The 23820-nt window shown below is 33.0% G+C and overlaps 10 protein-coding genes across 10 annotated transcripts, besides 5 other annotated features; 7 read left to right on the top strand and 3 right to left on the bottom strand.

Annotated features, from left to right (window-relative positions):
• Nucleotides 1-559: part of a mobile genetic element that runs on past the window's edge.
• Nucleotides 560-609: 50 nt separating this feature from the next.
• Nucleotides 610-639: a mobile genetic element.
• Nucleotides 640-3051: 2412 nt separating this feature from the next.
• Nucleotides 3052-3484: a mobile genetic element.
• Nucleotides 3052-3484: a terminal%2Cinverted (terminal inverted repeat of MuDR-N3_TV transposon ID:TVAGG3_0335310).
• Nucleotides 3485-3648: 164 nt separating this feature from the next.
• TVAGG3_0335300 (profilin (actin-binding protein) family) lies at nucleotides 3649-4234 on the top strand (the record flags this gene model as incomplete). Its single annotated transcript, XM_001327808.2, has 1 exon — nucleotides 3761-4129. The coding sequence occupies one exon, from the start codon at nucleotides 3761-3763 to the stop codon at nucleotides 4127-4129; it is 369 nt and encodes a 122-aa protein (XP_001327843.1).
• An 89-nt stretch (nucleotides 4235-4323) lies between these two features.
• TVAGG3_0335290 (C2 domain (calcium/lipid-binding domain, CaLB) family) lies at nucleotides 4324-5991 on the top strand (the record flags this gene model as incomplete). The annotated part of the gene is made up of 1 exon (XM_001327807.1): nucleotides 4324-5991. One exon carries the CDS (start codon nucleotides 4324-4326, stop codon nucleotides 5989-5991), a length of 1668 nt encoding a protein of 555 aa, XP_001327842.1.
• A 107-nt stretch (nucleotides 5992-6098) lies between these two features.
• TVAGG3_0335280 (uncharacterized protein) lies at nucleotides 6099-6587 on the top strand (the record flags this gene model as incomplete). The annotated part of the gene is made up of 1 exon (XM_001327806.1): nucleotides 6099-6587. The coding sequence occupies one exon, from the start codon at nucleotides 6099-6101 to the stop codon at nucleotides 6585-6587; it is 489 nt and encodes a 162-aa protein (XP_001327841.1).
• A 681-nt stretch (nucleotides 6588-7268) lies between these two features.
• Nucleotides 7269-7835, top strand: TVAGG3_0335270 (Chain P Ribosomal Protein S19; the record flags this gene model as incomplete). Its single annotated transcript, XM_001327805.2, has 1 exon — nucleotides 7285-7719. One exon carries the CDS (start codon nucleotides 7285-7287, stop codon nucleotides 7717-7719), a length of 435 nt encoding a protein of 144 aa, XP_001327840.1.
• Nucleotides 7836-8922: 1087 nt separating this feature from the next.
• On the bottom strand, nucleotides 8923-10127 carry TVAGG3_0335260 (spectrin binding; the record flags this gene model as incomplete). Its single annotated transcript, XM_001327804.2, has 1 exon — nucleotides 8923-10053. One exon carries the CDS (start codon nucleotides 10051-10053, stop codon nucleotides 8923-8925), a length of 1131 nt encoding a protein of 376 aa, XP_001327839.1.
• Nucleotides 10128-10285: 158 nt separating this feature from the next.
• On the bottom strand, nucleotides 10286-12685 carry TVAGG3_0335250 (regulation of vacuole fusion, non-autophagic; the record flags this gene model as incomplete). Its single annotated transcript, XM_001327803.1, has 1 exon — nucleotides 10392-12674. One exon carries the CDS (start codon nucleotides 12672-12674, stop codon nucleotides 10392-10394), a length of 2283 nt encoding a protein of 760 aa, XP_001327838.1.
• A 369-nt stretch (nucleotides 12686-13054) lies between these two features.
• On the top strand, nucleotides 13055-14386 carry TVAGG3_0335240 (UDP-D-xylose:L-fucose alpha-1,3-D-xylosyltransferase-related family; the record flags this gene model as incomplete). The annotated part of the gene is made up of 1 exon (XM_001327802.1): nucleotides 13068-14141. The coding sequence occupies one exon, from the start codon at nucleotides 13068-13070 to the stop codon at nucleotides 14139-14141; it is 1074 nt and encodes a 357-aa protein (XP_001327837.1).
• A 103-nt stretch (nucleotides 14387-14489) lies between these two features.
• Nucleotides 14490-14859, bottom strand: TVAGG3_0335230 (regulatory subunit of type II PKA R-subunit (RIIa) domain containing 1 family; the record flags this gene model as incomplete). The annotated part of the gene is made up of 1 exon (XM_001327801.1): nucleotides 14628-14855. One exon carries the CDS (start codon nucleotides 14853-14855, stop codon nucleotides 14628-14630), a length of 228 nt encoding a protein of 75 aa, XP_001327836.1.
• Nucleotides 14860-15294: 435 nt separating this feature from the next.
• Nucleotides 15295-19660, top strand: TVAGG3_0335220 (armadillo (ARM) repeat-containing protein family; the record flags this gene model as incomplete). Its single annotated transcript, XM_001327800.1, has 1 exon — nucleotides 15320-19600. One exon carries the CDS (start codon nucleotides 15320-15322, stop codon nucleotides 19598-19600), a length of 4281 nt encoding a protein of 1426 aa, XP_001327835.1.
• A 567-nt stretch (nucleotides 19661-20227) lies between these two features.
• Nucleotides 20228-22780, top strand: TVAGG3_0335210 (uncharacterized protein; the record flags this gene model as incomplete). The annotated part of the gene is made up of 1 exon (XM_001327799.1): nucleotides 20245-22644. One exon carries the CDS (start codon nucleotides 20245-20247, stop codon nucleotides 22642-22644), a length of 2400 nt encoding a protein of 799 aa, XP_001327834.1.
• Nucleotides 22781-23426: 646 nt separating this feature from the next.
• Nucleotides 23427-23820: part of a mobile genetic element that runs on past the window's edge.

Genomic DNA, 23820 nt, shown 5'->3' with positions numbered 1-23820 from the left:
TTGTGGTATTTGTCCTGCAAACAGCGAGAGAACTTGTCTGTAATTCGTTTATGATGAAGTTATCTGGATGTCTCTCAGATGAGGAAGGAAGTCCAGAAAACTTCACCATAAGTTAATACTTGTGTATTTCTATGACTCTCTTCACGTCAGAGAATGTAAATTTACTCGAATAGGGCAAAGTTCTGCTCAAGTTTCTCATTTGATGAGAAACCTCGGAAGAACTTTGCCCTAAGGTAATGTATATGTGATTGTTGGCCCGCAGAGAAACAAGGAATCTGTTTGTATTTCGTTTATGGTGAAGTTCTCGGATGTTCTCTCAAATTATATGGAAAATCAAGAGAACTTCACCATAATTTGTTGTAGTTGTGATTCTCTGGCTCTTTGCCGGCCAGAAAACTAGAAAATAGTTTATAGTGGGAGTATGCTCGATGAATACCTACTCACTAAAAATATACGTTATTTTTTGTTTTCCTATGGGAAAATAGTTTTGATTTTTATACTATCGTATGCTTTGTTATTACATGAATTGTCTATTTTCTTAATAAAAACTCATTTTTCCAAAAAAAAAACCAATTATAGTTTTTTATCCTGAAAAATTTACTTTTTAACGAGTAGGTGACAAAAGTGCATACTCTTAAACAACCGTCGGATTTCCGGGTGAAATCGTGACACACTTTCGTCTTTCGTAGGCAGTGGTGGTTGTTACAAAAGGTAACTTCGAATGTAGCGTGAAATCTGCAAAAAAAATTCTGAAATTTGAATGGAGAACACAAAAATTGAATAGTTTACGTCAATAAAAAAGAGAAAAATGAAGCCAATGTGTCTCGAACCTAGGACTTAGAGCAGCAATCCCACTGTTTATCCCATTACACTACATACATCTCTCACCTCAGTGAATGAGATCAACTATATGATAACTTTTTCCCCATTATATTCTTGTGGAAAAGTGACAAATAGCAACTTTGACCCTCTCTCACTTTTTAACTACGAAATTTTTAAAACGCGATTTTTTTGGAGATTTTTAGAAAATTCAAATATGATAGACATGTGTTATTTTATGTGCTCTATGAGTTTATCAGCTTAATTTAGAGTTATTATCAAATTTCAAAAAGTCTAAAAAATTGAAAGATAGAAAATCTTCTCTGATTCTTCATGCAATGTGTGTTTTCACGTTTCAAAGGCGGAAAACGCTTTTTTGGAATGCATTGATTCAGAACCACACGGAAAAATGAGTTTTTATTAAGAAAATAGACAATTCATGTAATAACAAAGCATACGATAGTATAAAAATCAAAACTATTTTCCCATAGGAAAACAAAAAATAACGTATATTTTTAGTGAGTAGGTATTCATCGAGCATACTCCCACTATAAACTATTTTCTAGTTTTCTGGCCGGCAAAGAGCCAGAGAATCACAACTACAACAAATTATGGTGAAGTTCTCTTGATTTTCCATATAATTTGAGAGAACATCCGAGAACTTCACCATAAACGAAATACAAACAGATTCCTTGTTTCTCTGCGGGCCAACAATCACATATACATTACCTTAGGGCAAAGTTCTTCCGAGGTTTCTCATCAAATGAGAAACTTGAGCAGAACTTTGCCCTATTCGAGTAAATTTACATTCTCTGACGTGAAGAGAGTCATAGAAATACACAAGTATTAACTTATGGTGAAGTTTTCTGGACTTCCTTCCTCATCTGAGAGACATCCAGATAACTTCATCATAAACGAATTACAGACAAGTTCTCTCGCTGTTTGCAGGACAAATACCACAAATTCATTACACTATTGAAGAGTTGTTCCGAGGTTTCTCATCGAATGAGAAACTTCGGAAAAAATTTGCTCTAGTGGAATAAATTTACCTCCCCTAACACACAAATGATCAGATATAACAAGCACAGATTTTTAAGGTATAGCTTTGTTGAAAACCTTTCAAATAAAGAGAAATTTAAGGAGAAATTTGCCCGTTTGATGTATGGTGAGAAGCATATTTGAGAGTTTGGAGAGGCAAAGTGCAATATTGATAGGTGATTGCACTTTGCCTGTCACATACATCTCGACAGAGGCAACATTCGATATGAAAGTTTCCTCTGTCGAGAAACTTCCTCACACCTCAAGAGATGCGAGGAACTTTTGACAGGCAAAGTGCAATATTGATAGGTGATTGCACTTTGCCTGTCACATACATCTCGACAGAGGCAACATTCGATATGAAAGTTTCCTCTGTCGAGAAACTTCCTCACACCTCAAGAGATGCGAGGAACTTTTGACAGGCAAAGTGCAATATTGATAGGTGATTGCACTTTGCCTGTCACATACATCTCGACAGAGGCAACATTCGATATGAAAGTTTCCTCTGTCGAGAAACTTCCTCACACCTCAAGAGATGCGAGGAACTTTTGACAGGCAAAGTGCAATATTGATAGGTGATTGCACTTTGCCTGTCACATACATCTCGACAGAGGCAACATTCGATATGAAAGTTTCCTCTGTCGAGAAACTTCCTCACACCTCAAGAGATGCGAGGAACTTTTGACAGGCAAAGTGCAATATTGATAGGTGATTGCACTTTGCCTGTCACATACATCTCGACAGAGGCAACATTCGATATGAAAGTTTCCTCTGTCGAGAAACTTCCTCGAAACTCAAATTTTTCTTTAGAACTACAATATCTTAACAATTAGCTCATCAAAACACAACCTATAAACTTTAATTTTTACTTTTGTTTTTTTCAATATATGAACTAATTTTTTTTTTCAAATTACTCCCACACTGGGAAAAGTATTTTAACTCAGATGTTGCCAACCTCTTCATCATTGCATTAACAAGTGCTTTGACTTAGAGGTTGCCAGCCTCTTCATCATTGCATTAACAAGTGCTTTGACTCAGATGTTGCCAACCTCTTCATCATTGCATTAACAAGTGCTTTGACTTAGAGGTTGCCAGCCTCTTCATCATTGCATTAACAAGTGCTTTGACTCAGAGGTTGCCAGCCTCTTCATCATTGTAAAAATGTATTACCGCTTTTTTTTTAATTCAATCGTAACATCTCAATTATCCCGCCAAAAATTATTAGGTCTAAATTGGTTTTTATTATTATTATTTTCAGAAACAAACTAACTTGTTTTTTAGGAATTTATCATTCATAAAGTCTTTATGATATATTTTCAACTTATAATGAATATGAAATTATAATTGTTATTTTGAAAAAAATTATTCATGATCAATTCATGATTTAACCAGTTCCTTCAAATTAGGAGAGCATATTCAAATATAATCGCTCATTAAAATAAATTTTTTTGTTTTTTTTAAATCGAAATTATCTCATCATAAACCATGCAAACTGACTATTTGTTCTTATCACCATGTTACCAATATCAGAATTGTCTTTACAGCCAAAATTTCGCTCGATAAAAGTCCATCCAATAGTGAGATAATTGAGCAACGAACATTTTTCCATATCACAAAAACCTCCGCCCTTGGTTTTTCATAAAATCAAATAACTGTAAATTTTGATTTTAATAATAGGTATCATTAATTTGATTTTATGAAATGGAAGGTTATTCTCACAATTGATTTGGCTTTGATTCAAATTAAATGAAATTCAAATCGAAAATCGAATTTACCCAATATTGTTAATTTATGATACAAATATTTAGCAAAAGGTGGATGGATAGTTTGAATATATCGCCGATACAATTGTATGAAAATTTGTCTGAACACTTCATCTTGAGTTCACTTCATTTTAAGTTTCATGTCGTGGAACGATCAGCTTGTTACACTTAAGACACAGTCCTCTGGCTGCGCTATCATCACACAGCAGGGTTCTCTTTGCGCTTCCGAGGGTGCTTGGAAGGCTAAGCAAGATGAAATCATGAAGTACATCACATACTTCCAGGAACCATCCCCAGCTCTTGCTGGTTTCTTCTATGGTGGCGAGAAGTACGTCTGCAACCAGGCTAACACTGAAATGGTCTTCGCTATGAAGGGCAAGCAGGCTGTCGTCCTCCAGAAGACAAAGACACTCATCGTTGCTGGCTACACAGATGGTGCCTTCGTTCCAGCAGCTCTTTCTGCTAATGTTGCTAAGGTCGCCCAGTACCTCTCCTCATCCAACCTTTAAATAAATAAAATATAAAATCGGATATTATAGAAATTTAAATACTTTTTATTCCCGTTCCTTTTCTTCAATTAACTTCCTTAAATACAAATTCATGGAAATTTATTTCGAAGATTTCTGAATTATAGCCTATCAACCCTTGTTTGAAATCATGCTAAGATGACACTCTTTGATTCCAGATTTTCAGTTTTATCAAAATGAAGAAGAAGAAACTAAGTGAAATGACTCGTACCGAAATGGAAGCAGAGCTTCAAATGAATGCAAAAGTACTTTCAGATTTAGAAAACCAGAATCCAAATGATATCAGAACAATAGAGAAAGATTTACAACAAATCAAATCCAAAACCGAACAAATAACAAAATTATTCATTGATAGACAAACAAAAAATGATATTTTTACTGAAAAACTCAAGTTTTACCAGAATTTATGTCAAAGTGATAAGAAGAGAGTTCGTCCAAAAAATACTTCTTTCTGCCATTCAACAAGAACTAAATCAGATCTGGCAAATACATTTCAGTCACTTGCCGAAGCGAAAAATGATCCACGTTTTGCTATATCTGCGGCAATTTTAAATAATCAGCATCAAGATCATCCAGAAGAGTTTGAAGAATTGCTGAAGAATAGTAAGTGCAATATGTGTATAATGAAAAGTCTACAATTACGTAAACAAATACATGATAACTATGATCAAATCAGGCAATTAAACGAAACATTGTATACAGTTGCCCTTCCTGATGTCGATGAGGATGACAAACATTTAGAACTCGTCCAGAAGCTCACTCGCAAGCTAGAATCTAAGCGAGAAAAACATATTCAGTTATTACACGAACATGCTGTTTATAAAGAGCTTCAAGATAGATTTGCTGATCTCCAAGTTGAAGTAAATAATCTTAAAGAGAGAAAAATCGAAGTAGAAAAAGAAATGGATCGAAAAAAGAAAGAATCAGCAGATAATGAGCAGCATCTATTTGAATTTCAAGTACAACTCGCCGAGACAATCAAGTCACAGTTGTATGAGATCGATGATGAGCTTCAGGAGAAGATAAATCGACTCACAGAATTATCAAACGATATCATGGACCAAAGTCATGAAAAAGAAGAGCAACTCAATGATCTCAGGGATGATTTCGATCTAATAAATGGTCCATTCAAGAAAATTCTCGATTCTTGCCCTTCAGATCCGTTTGATGACCCTCATTTCGTTGCTTTGTTTGGAGAATCAAACCATAGCACTGACAATCTACTTCCTACATTTTCTACCAATACAAGTGAAGCTACTCAAGAGCAGATTGAAGATTTAGAATTACAAATCAAAATTAAAGATGAAGAAGTCGAATATCTCAAGAAGAGGATCAACGAAATCCAAACAAATGCAATTATGAGCTTCAAAATTGAAAGCGATACAGAATCTGTTGAAAATTACGCAAATCACATTCAATTTACTGAAGAACTCTCAAATACCAACAAAACTGAGATTGTTATTTATGCTGGAGAGTTTAATTTCACGAAAGAAGTTGTTGGACATCATTCTGTTAAAGCAAAACTGATTACAAAAGCTTTTGGAATGGAATCATCAACAAAAACAAGACGATCAGCCCATGTGCCTAAATTTAATGCTTATATTACATTTATTGTTGAAAATAATAATGATTTGGTGAATTATATCAAAAATTCAAGAGGAGTAATTGAAATCTTTGCAGGAGATGATTGTAATGATTTAATTGGAACATCTAAAATTAACTTCTCACCATTTTTAAACGATACTTTGCTGTTTTCATCAAATATCACGATTAGAGATCCATTTGGCACAAAAATCGGAACTCTCAGCATAGAATCGGGCACTTCTCATCCAATAAACCAATAATTTGTATTGTATATTATAATAAAATATTTCATTTTGGAGATTTCTTATTTTCCCCTAAATATTTTTGAACTACCCCTTTCATTTATCCAATTTTTTTTTTGAAATAGATGAATACAGAGAAAACTGATGTAGAAAATATAGAAAATGGCTTCAAGTCATTAAGATCACAAGCTCTGAACGCAATTAACCAATATCAAATTGTATTTTTAAGTAATCTCGATATAATCGAAAAGAGAGCAAGAGAACTCATGGACTCAATCAATTCAGAGAATAGGGATTTGGATCAATATATAAGGGAAAACACTGTTGAAGATCTTACTTCAAGCGAATACCATACTGAAATGCTTCCTCCTCGAACAGCAAGGAAATCAGAGCATCATCATGCAGCTACTGACTCAAGATCAAAAAGTCCATATGAACAAGATCGACATACTCCAAATCCTCCGCCAAGATATAAAGAACCCGAGCCACCAAGAAGGAAAACTCCTCCATACAGATCATCAGAGCACGGTCATAATAAAAATCCACCAAAAGCAGTTAAAAAATCATCAAAGAAAATTTTATCAGACAGCTCAGATGATAGCATTGAATTCTGATTGCTCTACATTGTATGTTATTAGTTTATTAATCTTGTTTTACGTAGTTTCTCGTTTTTCAGAAATAATCATATCAAATCGGTATATATTACTTTTTTAGCTATTATAGTTAATGGATTTAATATTAATTCATGCAGACGTATTTATGGAATATATTACTGTTTTCTATATTCGATATTACCTCATATCATTTTTTAATTTGTTGTTTTGTTGTGTTCTTATAAAGCATTTAAAGACGTGTTTGTCAATTAACTTAAGAACATTATAATGGCTGAAAATGCCAGCCATTATTAGTATATTCAATTGAAATTAGAAGCTAAAAACATGAAAGCATTTAAGAGATGCACAATATCAATACTCTTTAGATGATGAACAAGTAGCTAATGGTTTTTGAATGTGTATATTCTTTTTTTCAAATGAAATTCAATAATGGAGCATTTTATACATTCTGCAAACATGTTTTCACAATGTTATTTCAATTTGAACGTCATATTTCTGAATATTATTGTAAAAACTTCAGTTTGCAAAGATTGATGAAATTATTTTTTGAAGTTTCTCCAAATTAGAAGTAACAAAATTAATGCACTGTATGTAAGTATAATGATGCAATCTGTAATAAGGCCTAAAAACTAAAATTGGAGTTTTTCAATTTTACAAAACCGCTTGATGAACGGTTTTGGCCTTCCTTTTTGCGATTATGTCTGCATCTGGCAAGTTCGCACAGCGTAACTACACATACCGTGGCAAGACCCTCGATGACCTCCGTGCTATGGAGCTTAAGGATTTCGTTGAGCTCCTCCCAACAAAGCGCCGCCGTTTCATCTCCCGCTCATTCGATCTTAAGCACGTTCATCTTATCGAGAAGCTGAAGAAGGCTCGTCAGGCTGTTGAGGGCCAGGCTGGCGTTCGTCCACCAGTTGTCAAGACACACCTCCGCCATATGGTTATCCTTCCAGAGTTCGTTGATAACGTTATCGGCATCTATGATGGCCACGTTTTCTTCGAAGTTCAAATCAAGCCAGAAATGATTGGCCACGTTCTTGCTGATTTCGCTCCATCCAAGAAGGTTGTCAAGCACTCTAAGGCTGGTGTCGGCGCTACACGCTCATCCTCTGCTACATCCCTCAAGTAAAAGTACAGAATCGCTAAGACATTTTCAATTGATTTCAGTTTTAAATATACTACTCTAAATTAAATAGATTATTACAAAAATTCAATTTATAGATTTAGAAATACTCATCTTAAATCATCAAATGAATTACTTATTGGCTCGAAATTTTTAAAATTTCATTGGGCCAAATTGAAATCCCATCAAATTGAGCAAAAACACTATGAGAATTATTAACACATACTTAAGTTGTATAATAATCAATATAAATTTTTAGAAAAATTCAGAAAAACAAGATTTTGATTTTCCCTGATTTGCAGATAGAGATATTCTGATGATCCCATTAAAATCAGATTACTATGAAAGAGAAGTGTCTTATATAGGAAAATTAATTTTTTTGCGCCATGTGAAAGGAGATGTTCGATTTTACTATTACAATATACTGCATAATGAGTTGCTGTCTCCCAATGTTTTTCTTTTTCCATTGGTATTTGCACCATGTGAAAGAAGAAGCTCGGCTGTTTCTTTAAAATTACATCTTATCGCAATATGAAGAGCTGTTTGTCCATTTTTATCTTTTTCATTGATGTTTGCACCATGTAAAAGAAGAAGCTCGGCTGTTTCTTTAAAATTACATCTTATCGCAATATGAAGAGCTGTTTGTCCATTTTTATCTTTTTCATTGATGTTTGCACCATGTAAAAGAAGAAGCTCGGTTGTATCTTTAAAATTACATCTAGATGCAATATGAAGAGCAGTATATCCATCATCATCTTTTTCATTGATGTTTGCACCATGTGAAATAAGAAGCTCAGCTGTTTCTTTACTATTCTATATTGCTGCAATATGAAGAACGGTTATTCCATTTTTATCTTTTTCATTGATGTTTGCACCATGTGAAAGAAGAAGCTCGGCTGTTTCTTTAAAATTACATCTTATCGCAATATGAAGAGCTGTTTGTCCATTTTTATCTTTTTCATTGATGTTTGCACCATGTAAAAGAAGAAGCTCGGCTGTTTCTTTAAAATTACATCTTATCGCAATATGAAGAGCTGTTTGTCCATTTTTATCTTTTTCATTGATGTTTGCACCATGTAAAAGAAGAAGCTCGGTTGTATCTTTAAAATTACATCTAGATGCAATATGAAGAGCAGTATATCCATCATCATCTTTTTCATTGATGTTTGCACCATGTGAAATAAGAAGCTCAGCTGTTTCTTTACTATTCTATATTGCTGCAATATGAAGAACGGTTATTCCATTTTTATCTTTTTCATTGATGTTTGCACCATATGAAAGAAGAAGCTCAGCTGTTTCTTTAAAATTATATCTTGCTGTAACACATAGAGCAGTTTGTCCATTTTTATTTTTTTCATTGATATTTGCGCCATGTGAAAGAAGAATTTTGGCTACTCCTTTACTTTTATATTTTGCTGCAATATGGAGAGCGGTTTGTCCAATTTTATCTTTTTCATTGATATTTGCACCATATGAAAGAAGAAATTTGGCTACTCCTTTTCTTTTATATTTTGCTGCAATATGAAGAGCTGTTTGTCCATAATAATCTTTTGCATTGATATTTGCACCATGTGAAAGGAAATATTCGCAAAGGGATGGTATATCAAATATTGTTGAGTAAAAAAAGCATCGATTAATATCATTTGTTTGATCGAAATATACTAAAAATGATTCAAGATTGTTTTGAAGTCCACAATCTTCTAAATCTATCCCTAAATTGTATTCATTCATCAAGAATGTAACAAAATCAATGTTGTGTGAAATAATTGCATAATGCATGCATTCTTTATTTGGTTTATGATATTTCAGACATTCGCTCATGATCTCTGGATTTCCTCCTAAAAATGAAAATTGTAGACATTTTTCAGTTATTTCTGAATTAAATTTTGTTATTAATAACTTGAAACAATCAACTGCTCCGTGGTAACAACATAATTCAAGTAATGAATATCTTTCACCAGAAAATGGATATAATTTGCTTTCAAGTTTTTGATCTTCATCAAATTCATCTCTTTCCGTGAACACGATGAACACTTCTTTGTCATTATTCATAATTGCTCTGTAAATTGTATTTCCTATATGAATATCGAGATTTCCAAAATTAATTTTTTCGAAATCATAGGAATTGTCTAATTTAATTCCATACTCTTTATAAAAAAAGAAGTTAGAAATCATTGGAATATTTTTGATCTCTTTCACATGATATTCATCAGAGATGAGTTTGGCAAGAGATAAATATGACTTTATATAGCGATTATTATATGGAATGATATTTAAAATATCTTTTATTACATTTGATGGAGAACATTTATTAGAATCAATCAATTCTGTTTTGAGCATTTTGTTAATTGAGTTTAGTCCTTCTTCATTTTCCGTTTTTAACTGATGCAACGCAGCATATGAATCGATGTAGTATTTATAGATACTACGCAATTCACTAAATTTATTTGAGTGAAAGTTTTGATCGTACAAATACACTATGTAAATTTTTGTAAACTGTCAAAATATAAAAGTATAAAATATTAAAAATAGCTTATATAAGGTTCTGATATATTTTGAATGACTTCAAGCTGAAATTCTTTAAAAAACTTAATTTCAAAATTTTCGTGCAATATTTGTAATTTTTGTTTGTAATATCAATATTAGTTTAATAAACAAAAAAATATAAAAATACGAGATTATTTTTTTGGCTTCTTTCCGCTCTTAACCCATTCATTATAAAGGATATTTGCTTCATTTTCCATTCCAAGAGACTTTGCAAGTTCAATCATTTTCTCGTATGATTTCATCTTTCGGATGAATACCATTGCAACAGGTTTGTTTCCGTTTTCAGCGCAAAACTTGGCAAATTCTTCGTATGACAAAGGTTGTTTCATGTTTGCCATGTTTTCAATGGAGTTCCAGTTGCCAACTTCCTTGAAAACACTTAGCTGTATGTTTGTGTACATTCTTGGTGTGACATGGTATCTTTTCGCCACTTTCATTGCGAGTTCGTGATTTCCGTCTTTGAAAATCCTTCTTACGCATTCTCTTGGTGTCTCTCCTGGTTCTAATGTCTCTTTCTTCTCTTCCAAGTCGAGAAGTGCTTTTCCATGGCGTCTGACGTTTTTAGACCAAACTGTCTTTTTATTCATCAATCTGGCCAAAGCGAACATCTGATCCGGTAGTTTTCCGAACCTGGCGGGTGGAACTTCGTAACACATTAAGTACATCATGAGTCTGGCGACATTGATATCAGGGACTTGTGTTAGAACCTTTGGATCAACGAATTTCTTGTACGCAACGTAATGATCCAATGCTCTGGGGTTGGAAGTGAGGACATCTTGGAATCCTGGAGGAGTTAATTTTAATTTGTTGAAATACAATGTTCGAATTATGGCTTCTCCATCCAAAGTGTGCAAAGCATACTCTAATGGTTGAGCTTGTGGAAGTCTCATCAAGAAAATGCACTTCTGCTTTGGATTTCGGACTCTATCAATTAAAATTTCTTGAGATTTAGAGGACATATGCGAACTCTTCGCGGCATTGACGAGTGCTGCATAGTCTGGACTCTGAATAGTCTCGATTTTACCAATAACCTGTGAAAGAGACTTATCTCCGTGGAGATAAAACATTGTAGTGGCCCAGCTGATGGCAACAAGCGAAGAATTGTAGTCAAATAAGTTACAGGCTCTGTAGGCGAACTCGTAGAAGTTCATTTCCATGGCAAATTCGATTGTATGAACTGGTTGCATCAAATCTAAGCCTTGCGCTGTAGTTGTGAAGCCAAATTCAGGTGATCTGATGGTATTCAGCATACGCAGTTTCCTAATTGTGTAAATATATTCGGATCTGTCTAATCCGAAAATATGAATTAAGAAAATTGCGACACTGAGTATGAGTTCTTGGAGAGTTGGATCTATAACAGATTGTGCTGCAAAGAGAAGTGTTGAAATTGACCTGGGAGCTTCAGATTCTACTTCTCTGAGTAAAGTAATGAAATTCGGATCTTCTTTTTCGTATAAATCTCTCATTGTAAACAATTTATGGAATTTCTTGTTCTTTACAAGTGATCCTATCGCATAAGGAATAGGTTGGATGAAATACATTCCATCCGTAGTATAAAGCTTTGTATGATCGGTATCTTGGACAACGAGAGAAGCCTTGGCGAAAGGAAGCTCGAAATTGATGTTTGGAACACCAAAAACGTAAGTTTTTGAGTTGATAATTGCAATGACTCGGTTTTCATCAAAGAATGCAAAGGAATCGATTGGATAAGGTGCTGTGAATATAGATTCTTCTTCGGATGCAATTGAGAAAATGTAGATTCGATTATTGTTTGTAATAGCAAGATAAGTTCCTGTTGCGGAAATAAGGATTGTATTTGGAACGAACGGAACTTTTTTGACGAAAACAATTTCTGTTTCTCTTATTACGTAAACTGATTGGTCTTCAAAAGCGATATAACATTCATTTTGTTCGCCACGAATGAAATCCATGCAAAGAGGCTGACTAGCGAGATTGATTTTCTGGAATGGATGGAATCTATTCAAAGAAAAGTCGAAAACTGTAAGTTGTCCATCGGAATGAAGAGTTGCAATTCCATTGTAAAATTCTGACGAGAGTATAATGTCGGATTTGTTCGCATCTTGATATGTTGCTACAAGCTCACCAGAAATGCGGTAAACATTAATTATGCCAGGCTGATATAACAGGCCAATTTTGCCACCTTGGCACCAAATTGTCTTAATAGAGCCGGGTTCGCATTTAACATCTCTGGAGACAACTTTTTTGCCTGAATTTGTGATAATATCGAAGAATGATGGCATGCGAGTTCTTTTGCGCAAGAAAGGACCTCCATAGGAGCAAGGAATCAATCCAAAATGATCATCAACGATTCCCAAGCATCCAAACATATTTCTAACTATGTATTTTTTCCCTCCTATTTCTTTCCAATCCGCGCATAATTTATTCAAATCCATTTATGAAAATGCTTTTATGAATTTTATATTTTATTTTATTAGACAAATATAAATATTCTAAATATTATTGGTTTTGATAAATCGGATTAATTTTGCATTTTTCGAAAATTGATTTTTATCACACATTTAATGTGTATATGCTCAATATAGAAAATTCTTAGTTTGATGGCCCTATTAAGGTTCATAAATTCATAGCATTTTTTACAATGCCAATATTGAAGAGCCAAATAAACAGAAACTCAAGCTAATCTCAAGGATTAACATCTATTACATTGTGTGCATTATGTTCTTAAGTCGCAAATGCTTAATTTGATATCGTAGTTGTTGTATTTGAATTTTTGACAATTGTCAAAGATTTTGAAATCAATTACGTGTCAAAAATTCAATCTGAGGATGAATAGGCATTTTTTCTTCACATCTGTAATCATCCTCACGATTCTAACCATTGTTAGTGGTTATTTCTTTAATAATATATCAGATGAAGTTCTTTTCGAATTCTTTGATGATTTCCACGAAATTTCAGAAGAAAAATTCGATCAAGAATTACGTTTTTGTGTTAACAAATCGCCTTACAACAGTGCAACTGGCAGACATCAACTAATGCTTCTAGTAACGAACCAAGGTTTATTGAATTTTGCAAAAAATTGTTTATGTTCATTATGGAACGTTCAAGGAAATGATGATTCGTATGTAATTGTAGCTCTCGATGCAGTATCATACGTTTCTCTTAAAGCATTAGGCGCTAATGTACTATACTTTTCATCGAAATTAACTGCTGATGCAGTAAACTATCGCAAAAAACGAGAATTTTACGATATTGTCAAAGTCAGACCGTACATAGCCAAGAAAATACTTAATTTAGGTGCAGAAGTCATAATTTGCGATATTGATATCGTTTTTATACAGAATACAACGAATTTATTCAAAAACGGAGCCGATTTAGAAGTACAAAGTGATTCGAAAGTATTTACAGAAATTCCATTTAATAAAAACCTTCCTTACTGGGGAGTAAATCTTGGATTCTACAAAGCAATCCCTTCACCAGCAGTTTTAGCTCTTTGGCCTGTCTGGCAGATGCAAATGCATAAAATGCCCGAAAGTCACGATCAAATGACTTTATATATGATATTACGTCAAAAATTAAAACAACTGGACAATCATCCGGTTTTACTTGCTGACATAAGGAAATTCTTAGGATATAAGTCGTTCTATCCAATAGTTATCTCTTATTTGGATCCGATGCTCGCTGTTAATGCAGGCGGAGTGTTTCTCGCAGGAAAAGAAAGATGGAAATATGTTGCAAAAGTTAAGAATATATCGAAACCTGTTTTTGTTCATTTCTTCCATTTATCTGAAAATGAAGATAAACTTAAGTTGATGAAATCGAAGAAATTATGGTTTTTGAACTCAGATGGAAAATGTAGTTCTGTACCTCCAGCTGGCGCCAAATGGCCTTATTGGAATTAGAAATTTTATTTATTGTTTTGTATATTTTTGTTTTTTGTTATGATTTGTTCTTAGTTAAATAAAAGCACTATATGTTTAGTGATAATGTGGGTGATTTTCTGCATTCTTTTACTATCAAATACATCCTTAGTGGGATTTGATTGTAATTTATGCATTTTCTATATTTCAATCAAATATAATTCAAATGGTATTATTTTGATTCTATGTGTTGACTTATAATAATTGATCTTAAAAAAAAATTCAATCACGAATCATCAAAAAAAAATATCATTAGCTAAAACATCCATAATATACCAATAGAAGAAAGTTAGTATACATACCATATCGATTCTTGGGATTAATATTCATATCAAACGAAAAATTACGAAAAATGTATGAGTTATTCAATAAATTTTGAAAATACAATTTTATTTTTCTTATCGTAGACAAATCTTCGATGAATTGTTCATCGGTATTGCAAGCCAAAATAAAAATTATGTTAATCTTTTATTTTGGAGTTTCCTGAATAGGTCTTGTGAAGAAATCAATTGCAAAGCCACGAACATCATCTGGTTTCCTTTTGAGAACTGCATAAACGAATTCTTGAATTGCAGCGTTAAGTTCTGGATGATCCTTCATGTAACGTTCGTTTTCTATTCTAAGCTTGTCTAATTCTGCGCGATTTTTGAACTTTTCATCTTTTGTTGGTGCCTCTTTTGGTGGAAGGCGTGTCATCAAAAATATACGTTATTACAAACCGATTATTTGAAATTATTTCATTTGTGATGAGAAATGCTTAGTACTTCAAGATCTGTATTGATTTTCTCACTTAGATTAAACGAGGAGCCATAAGGTGGGGGAGAAAATGAGGGAGAAGGGTTTTTCCGAAAATAATCGTCATTTTACCCCCTAATTTAAATCGGATCAGAAAAAGACTCAAATAAAAATCACATTTTCTATATGAAGGAATTGAATTCAGGTCTTTTTACTAATACCATATGTTGTATATGTTCTGTTCTTTGATATTATGCTGTTAAAACGGCTTATTCCAACAGTAAGAATTTGAATTTCATCCAAATCAAGATTTGTGAACAATTTTAGTTTTATTCGAAATAGGATGAAAAATGTAATAACATTATCAGAAATGAAAATTGAGAATAAAAAAAATTGCAAGTGAAAAGCGATATCGCATAACTTTAATGAATGATCTATTAGGGAAAATTGAAAAGATTAATGGCAGCAGAGCTGATAAAAATGTTATCTCTGGTCTTTTCCAAGAGATAGATCAGAAAGTTAACGTTATTAACATAAAAAGAACTTTTCCGGAAAATGCATCAGGTGGAATTGAAAAGATTTTGCAATTTCTTAAGGATGCTGCATGCAATGCCGAGTCAGATATTCGTGTGCAAGCTCATTCTACAACGGCACGATTTTTAGCACATATTTCTCCATTTTATCCAAAAACTCTTCGAACTTTATTAGGTCCACAGTCTAATTTACTTCCCACAGATGGAAACCCTTACGCCGAGCTATTCATTGCGAACGTATTTGCATGGCTTACCCATGATACTGATGAAATTTATCTTCAAGATCTCTACGCGAACGACTGTTGCATTAAATACTTTGCAAATCAAGCTCCTGAGGTCAAGAATAACATGAGCAAGGTTATTCGTCAGCTCCGAAATCCACCACGTGTTTGGTTATTAACATTATTAAATTTATTACTTAAAAAAATGTTAGATGGGGAAGCGGATTCAGATTTGCAAAATGCTATCACTAATGTAGTTTTTCATAATCAAGATTTGGTTTCTATACTCTTCAAAGAACTACACAAAAATCGACAATTAATTCCGAAATCTTTACCATTAATTTCTCATTTAATCTCTCACGATATCAATCTTGATCGTGTCCAGCTACTTCCTACCGCTGGATTTGCCATGACTATGCTCGAAAGACACGATAATGAAACATTACTCGAAGCAGCCTTTACAATCCTCTCCAAACCATCGGCATCATTCACAATACAGACAACCATGGAAGGAGACCTCGTCCGACTTAAACTTTTCGCGAGAAATGAGACATATGAAATAAATTTCGACATAAACAGCTCCGAATCGGCCTCCAAGTACTTACTCCCTCTTCCTTTTAGTTATCTCCAGTGGAAACCCCAAGACAAAAGCAATTCCAACGCGAAATTTAAATCCATCGCAAATATTGCATCGAAAACCAAAGATCCACAAATTCTCGAGCAAACATTCGATCTCTTCAGTTACGCACTTCGAATGGAGTACCACGAGAACACTTTGGAGATAATTGATCAATTTTCAAGATGTTGTACCTTATATTTGAACAAATCCCGTCATTATCAGTTACTTGCCCTTATCCGAGAACTTATCTACCTGAAACAAGTCACAACTCGTCCAAGTTTAGATATTGAATCTTCAATTTTGAAATTAATTGTTTCTTTCACGCCATCGAACATAGATAAGTATTACGATCGCATTGTCTATGATACTGTACTTAATTATGTTGTAGAAGATGCTTCCAGTGATTTCCCAGCACTTCGAGATTCGGCCATCAAATGTCTTGATTCATTTTGTCATCACAAAAAACATGAATTAATCATTGAACTACTTTTCAACAAATTGGATTGTTTTGATTACAAGAAAATGGAATATACTTTGTATTCATGTTGTATACTAGGTGAATCGAAACCTGATTTAGACATGTATTATTTATTACCAACAATTCAAACAACAATTGATATTTTGTTGTTTAATGTTTTGCCAATTTCAACTTTGACATTGGCGATGCGATATCTCTCCATGTTCAACATGTTGACTTTGGATGTAGAGATGTTCGGAGATATACCGAATATCATCTATCAAATAGTAACAGAGTCAACGAATTACATTGTTGGAACAATGAGAAAATTAAAGTCAACAAGATACGATCCGAAAATTTTGATAAGTCAAATTGACGCGAATTTTAAAGCGAATCCAATTGAAATTTTAGGATCGAATCCTATAATTGACAGACAATCGATGTTCCCACAGTTATACTATGCCTTGAAGTTGTATAACTCATTACCAATATCGAATACAATCGCGAGTTTGTACAATTGTATAACTGATGCATGTATTCAGATTTTCCCTGATATGGCATCTGAAGGATTATTGAGGTATTGGCCTTTACTTGTTGGCGCTGACAAACAGATTGTGTTGAATTCGATAACGACACATCTTAAGTTGTCACCGAATTTCGATGTTGCAGCTAAATGGCTGAAGATTGTAATGGATCCAACGAATGAAGGATTGATAATGGAAGTTCCTGAATTCAAGAACTCGTTTGTTATGCATATCAACAATATTCCAAGCCATTCCAAGTTCATTTTACCTTCTTCTCTCTTGAGATACACGAAATTCATTTTGCAAACTGGTTCTGATGTCACTAAGAAATACAAAGAAGCAATACAAAATTTGCCTGATGAAGAAAGAGTTGATTTCTTGAGAACAGTCAGAGAACTCGATGAATCAGTTGCAAAACAAATTGTTGATGGAGATTTGCCAGAATTAAAAGTTAATTTCGCAGGAGGTTTGATTGAATCAATGAGAGAAATGATCAAACTCACGAAATCAATTTATACTGATGTAAAAAGAAGAGTTAAACTGTATGAAATGGCCAAATCAAGTAAACAAACAAGAGAAATCATTAGAGATAATCTTAATGTTGGTTTACCAGCAAATCTTCATTCAAGAAATGATACTGTTCGTTATATTGCAATTACGAAATTTAATATTTGTCAAATTTTGCCTGAAAAACTTTCTGAATTGTTGCATTATTACTGCAGTGTTTTCTCTACTGAAGGAATTATTGTTACTTTAAGATATTGGTTTGAAAACTATAACTTGAATACAATGGATTTGATTGGAAAAGATAATAACTTGGCCTACCAATTCCCTCCGGATTCAATCCCAGAAATCATTAAGTTCTTGACTTTGAACAAAGATAAATATAAAAATAAATTGGCAGAATTCATTAATAAATACGCTCCTGACATTTTACATGACAAAAGTGTCATTGTCAAATATGTCATTCCTGAATCAAGGTACGAGAACAGAGCCATCAATTTCACAAACTACATTTCATCAATCAGTGAATCGTCATTGAGAAATCCTGATACTGTTTTGGACCTGATAAATACGATTTCTTACAATATACAAAGACATTCACAGGAAATTAATGAAAATCCTATATTAACAAGCCATTTAATGACTGCTCTCTTAACTTGCGAAGAAAAGGCAATAAGTACTTTGTTAATTGCTTTATGCGCAAAGTGTTTGAAAGATTTTTCAAACAAAACAGTGACAAAAATTCTTAATTTTGTCACTTTACGTGATGATAAATGGTTTGACATTGACATGTCACTTTTGATGGCATTTATGAATGTCAAAGAATTTGAATTTGATGATGATACTATCATTAAAACGACATTCCCTGATTGGAAGCGCCAAACAATATTCCAAAGTATTTTGACATCATTTAATATCAACACTGATTTGAACACGAATGTTTTGACTGATGCAATCAAAACTCCTGTTGATCCACAGAAATTTGTGGACGCAATCTTCTGTTTGATGAAGATCCTACAATCAGATTGCGAAATGCCAGATGGTGTTGTTAAAGGAATGCTTAAAAATGTTACTGATTTCATTGAATTATATCCAATGAATCCATTCGTGATGAAATTCATTCCTGTGTTTATTTATAAGTGTTTCGCGTTCGAAATCGAACCGAAAGACTTGAACGAGTTCGTTAAAACAATATTCAATAGACACAGACACGCAAACTTCGATAGTTTGCTTCCTTGTTTGACATTGACATACACAAAGTCACAAAATACTTACAATGATATTATTTATTTGATAATGAACTTGATGATGAAGAGAATGAGAGGAAACTTGGTCCAAATCAAGTCCCACATCGGTCTCATTAATCTCGCATGCGAAAACTCTAATTTCGATAAGCAGTTAAGAATAGAATTCTTCAAAACTCAGGTCGATGAATTGATTGGTTTACTAAAAAGTGACATAATGTATTTCCAAGGTGAAGTGATATATTCAATTTTTGAATTGATATATCACTATCAGCCAGAGATGGTTATCGATTACATGACAAAGAGGATATTCGGAAATGTGAGCTTTTTGCCATTTTACGCCGCATTACGTAAATTTGTTGACACTCACTCCATCAAAAGTGATGAAGATTACCAAAATATGCTTATTCAAGAGTTCAGAAAGATAACTGATGATCAGCAGTTCTTCGCCATCAAATACTTCTTTGATGTGAGATATCCGAAATACACTGCACAGTTCGCGAGATTGATTCTCAGAGAAAAAGGATTTGCTGGTACAGATGCATCTCTTCAGGAACTGAAGACTGCAATTTTACCAGCAAAACATTCAAGGTCATTGTTTTAATTTTTATTAATTTATTATTTAGTTTTAATTGTAAATAATTAGAATATTATTACTTCTAGCGTTAATTTTCAGTTAATTTTTTTTAAAAAAAGTTTGGCATTAAATGATATCATATTATTCAAGATTTATGAGCGAATTTAGGATTTGAAGTATAATTAGTATTTTTAATATATTTGTGGATCATATTTCATTCACAAAGGGCTCGTTCATAAAATGTTCAAACAAAAGTGCAATATTCATAGGCGCTATATACACATGTGAATGTGGGTCTTTCACTTATCTGCCTTTTAATCGGAATAATGTTCCATTGTTTTCATTCCAGCTTGTTCTGACTAATATTATAAATGTTATACCACCATCATCTCAAAATGTTTACAATATAAATGGAATACGTCATGACCAAATTATCATTAGTTTAATGTTTTTAAATGAAAAGCCGATTCCATTCAATTTTTTATGAAAACATCAATATTTGATTCAATTTCACTTTTTTCCCTTTTCTTGAGCTAACACAATTCACCAACATGCAGTATAATGAAAGTCGTTAATTGGATATTTTGGCCAACCACTTAACAATTGAAAAATTGAGACCTTTCAATTTTATTTTTATAAAAATTAAGATTAATATGATAATAAAAAAGTAAATGACTAATATTAATCCTGAGTTCTACTTTAATTCAGGCACACTTCTCAAAGCTGTCAATATGCCTGATCCGGATCTCATTATTTCGAGTAATTGTCTCGAAATTTATGGAAACAGTGTAAGTGACTATTGCTTTTTACATTCAAAAGAAACATTACGATCATTCAGGTTCGATCCAAATCCTCAACTTACAACAATTGGTAAGTACTCTTTTTACAATTGTTCAAAATTACAACGAATTGATCTTTCATTATGTTTGAAACTTACAGTTTTAGGTGAAAGTGCTTTTTCTTACTGCACATCAGTTACAGAACTATTTCTTCCAGAAGGGCTCCAATATATTAAAAATAACGCATTTTCACAAACATCAATACAATCAGTTGAAATTCCAACGACTGTTATTGATATTTTAGATAATGGACTTGGACTTATTAATACTTTAACATCAATTACTTTCAAAGAAGGATCTAAACTTCGATCACTTTCAAATAATGCATTCTCATGGACAAAATTAGTTGAATTTAAAGTCCCAGAATCAGTCCAATCAATTGTTGGAACATTTGTAGGTGAAGTTGATACATTGACAATTATCCGTGTTCATCAAAACAATAAATATTTTGTCAGTGATAATTATGCAGTATACACCAAAGATTATTCACAAATTCTAGTTTTTGCCGCAAATTCAAATTCAACATACAATATCAATCCTAAAGTTACATCCATTAAGCATGGAGCTTTTGCTAAGGCAAAATGTACATCTATTACAATCCCTCCAAGTGTTACATTAATAGAAGGATATGCATTTTATTTTACCTCTAATCTCAAACAAATTACATTGCCTCCAAACATAACTGCAATTAATGATTATTGCTTTTATTGTTCAGGTTTAACATCAATTGATATACCTGAAAAAGTAACTCAGATTGGTGTTGGTGCGTTTGCAGGTTGTGATTTCTTGAAAACAATCCTTCTTCCAGGAAATCTTACTGAGGTTGGTGGAGGTGCATTTCCGTCAAATTCAAATATTAATTTTACTTTCAAAGGTGATTCTCAAATTATGATTGACAGCCAAATGCTAATCATGGCTAAAGATAATTCGTCAATATCGTTATTACTTGATTCATCACAGGCATCAATTAACATTCCAAGTCAAGTTAAAAGAATTAAATTATCAGCATTTAATAATAAACAGAATCTAATTTCTATTACTTGTGATGGAACATCTGAACTAGAAATTATTGAAGAAGGTGCATTTGCATATTGTTCTAGTTTGACATCAATTCCATATTTCCCAAAACTTAAAGAAATCGGTAACATGGCATTCTTTCAAACAAAACTTTCATCTCAATTTATATCTCCAGCAAGCTTTGCATATCTTGGTAATAATGCTTTTTCCCAAGTAACAACATTACCAAGTGTCACATTTTCATCAACTGTTAGTAAATTGACTATTCAAGATTCTGCGTTTGCCGGATGTACATCTTTGAGAACTGTATCGTTCGATGAGTGTACGTGTGATATTTTCATCGGACAAAATGTTTTCTCAGGATGTACATCTCTCGCGACATTCAATGTCATCAATCATATCAAATCGATTGACTCCGGAAGTTTCATGAACAGCGGACTTATCACTATCACATTCGAAGGGAGCAAGACATCGTTCGACACACTTCCATCTATGCTTTTTAAGGGATGTTCAAATCTTAACGAAGTCAGCATCCCGAACAACATCATCTCTATCGGTAGCGAGTGCTTCAGTGGAACATCTATCACACGTGCCAGTCTTCCAGACAGCGTCGAATCTCTTTATTCAGAGTGCTTCAAGGGCTGCACTAATCTTGAGCGTGTCGACATCTTTTCTAGTTGCAATCTTTCAAAGGTATTCCCAGGAATCTTCGAAGGCTGCACATCTCTGTCATACATCAGCGACTTCACCAGCGAAAACCTTGTTTGTCACAACAGCACTATCTACAGCAAAGATTTCAGCCGCGTTTACCTGCACGCTCCTGCGTGCCGAGACAACTACATCAGCTTCGACCGTCGTCTGAACAGTGTTGCAGACAGCGCATTCATCAACAGTGCATACATCGAGATTGTTGTCTTTGTCGACAACAGTGTTAGCAGCATCGGCCGTCGTGCATTTGAATCATGTATTCGTCTTAAGCAGATCAGCATTCCATCCAGTGTCTCATCGATTGGTGACAATGCATTCATTAACTGCATCAGTCTTAAATGTGGTGTTCTTTTCCAGAACAAGACACAAAGATTCGTCGATATTCTCACATCAAGTGGTCTTCCCAAGACATCTCTCGTCACATGTCAAGCATTCAGCTGCAGACCACAACAGATACTGAACATTCCTATTCCAACTATTCTATTTACTGTTTTTATTCTCATGTAAAAATAAAAATAATAACTCAATATGTTTGACACTTTTTTGCGGGCTTATAAAATACGCCCGCAAAATGTGTCAAACTAAGGATGTCAATTTGGAAGAAAAGTGAGAAAATTCCTAAAATGCTAAAAATGAATTTTCCAAACGTACTTTTTTATCTCATTTTTTTGATTTTGAAAAAAATTTGGAGAGAAGAACTCTTCGTTTTTGAATTTTGTCACGATGGTTTTAAAGTATATTAGACACATGTATTGATATTACTATTTTTGTATATTTTGAGAGAAAATCCCTAAAAAGTGAGAAAATCTGAGACGGTTTGAGAAAATATATAAACTATTGAAAATTTGAATTAAACTTCTAATTTGGAAAAAAGAAATTTGGAAAGAAGAAAATTCAAAAATCGAGATTTAGACTCAGTATCAAATGGAGAACAAAATGTTTTTTCATATGAAGGAAAAAATTTTCTTGAGAAGAAATAGAGTTTTTAAAATTTTATTGTATGTAATAAAATAAACAAATATTAAAATTATTTTTTGATAACAAGAAAATTCCCAACAGAAAATATTTGAGACAAAGAAAAAAAGAAAATTGAAAAATATTACTCTCATTTACATTTCATGAGATTTTCAATTTATTTTCATAAAATTGACAATTTTATACGTTTAGATGAAAATAAGTGATTTTGCTTGAAATAAAAATTATTGTTTGTTTACAGCTATCAAATAGATTTTTGCTATTTTGATTAAAATTTGTTAATCAAATTAATAATTTTTTTCTAAATATCTTAAGGGTCCACTGTAAAAATTGAAAGTCTCTCAAAATTGAGAGGCGATTTGCAAATAATCGTTATCGTCTTTTTTCGAAAATCCACTTTTCCTAATGTTCTGATTAATATTTTGTGAATGCAATAATGAAGTATATGTTTTTGTAAGATGGTAATATATTCTATAACTTCAAATCGGATAAAAATTGCAAAATCGGCGAGTTTTATAAGAACATGATTTTTTCGAATTTTTTCGCTTTTGGATGCGTGTTTTGAAAAATAGATATTTTCGAATTTTGATTTATCTTAAGAATAAGTTTTATATTAGGAATTTTTTTGACCTATTTCCAATCATTAATTCCGATGTTTTTTTTAGGAATTTATTTGAGAAGAAATTAGGAATTTCGCTTTTATGCTAT

Source organism: Trichomonas vaginalis, chromosome V, assembly GCF_026262505.1.
Source record: "Trichomonas vaginalis G3 chromosome V, whole genome shotgun sequence".
NCBI lineage: Eukaryota > Parabasalia > Trichomonadida > Trichomonadidae > Trichomonas > Trichomonas vaginalis.
The sequence above is the reverse complement of the archived record's forward strand: the minus strand, read 5'-3'. Positions and strand labels throughout refer to the sequence as shown.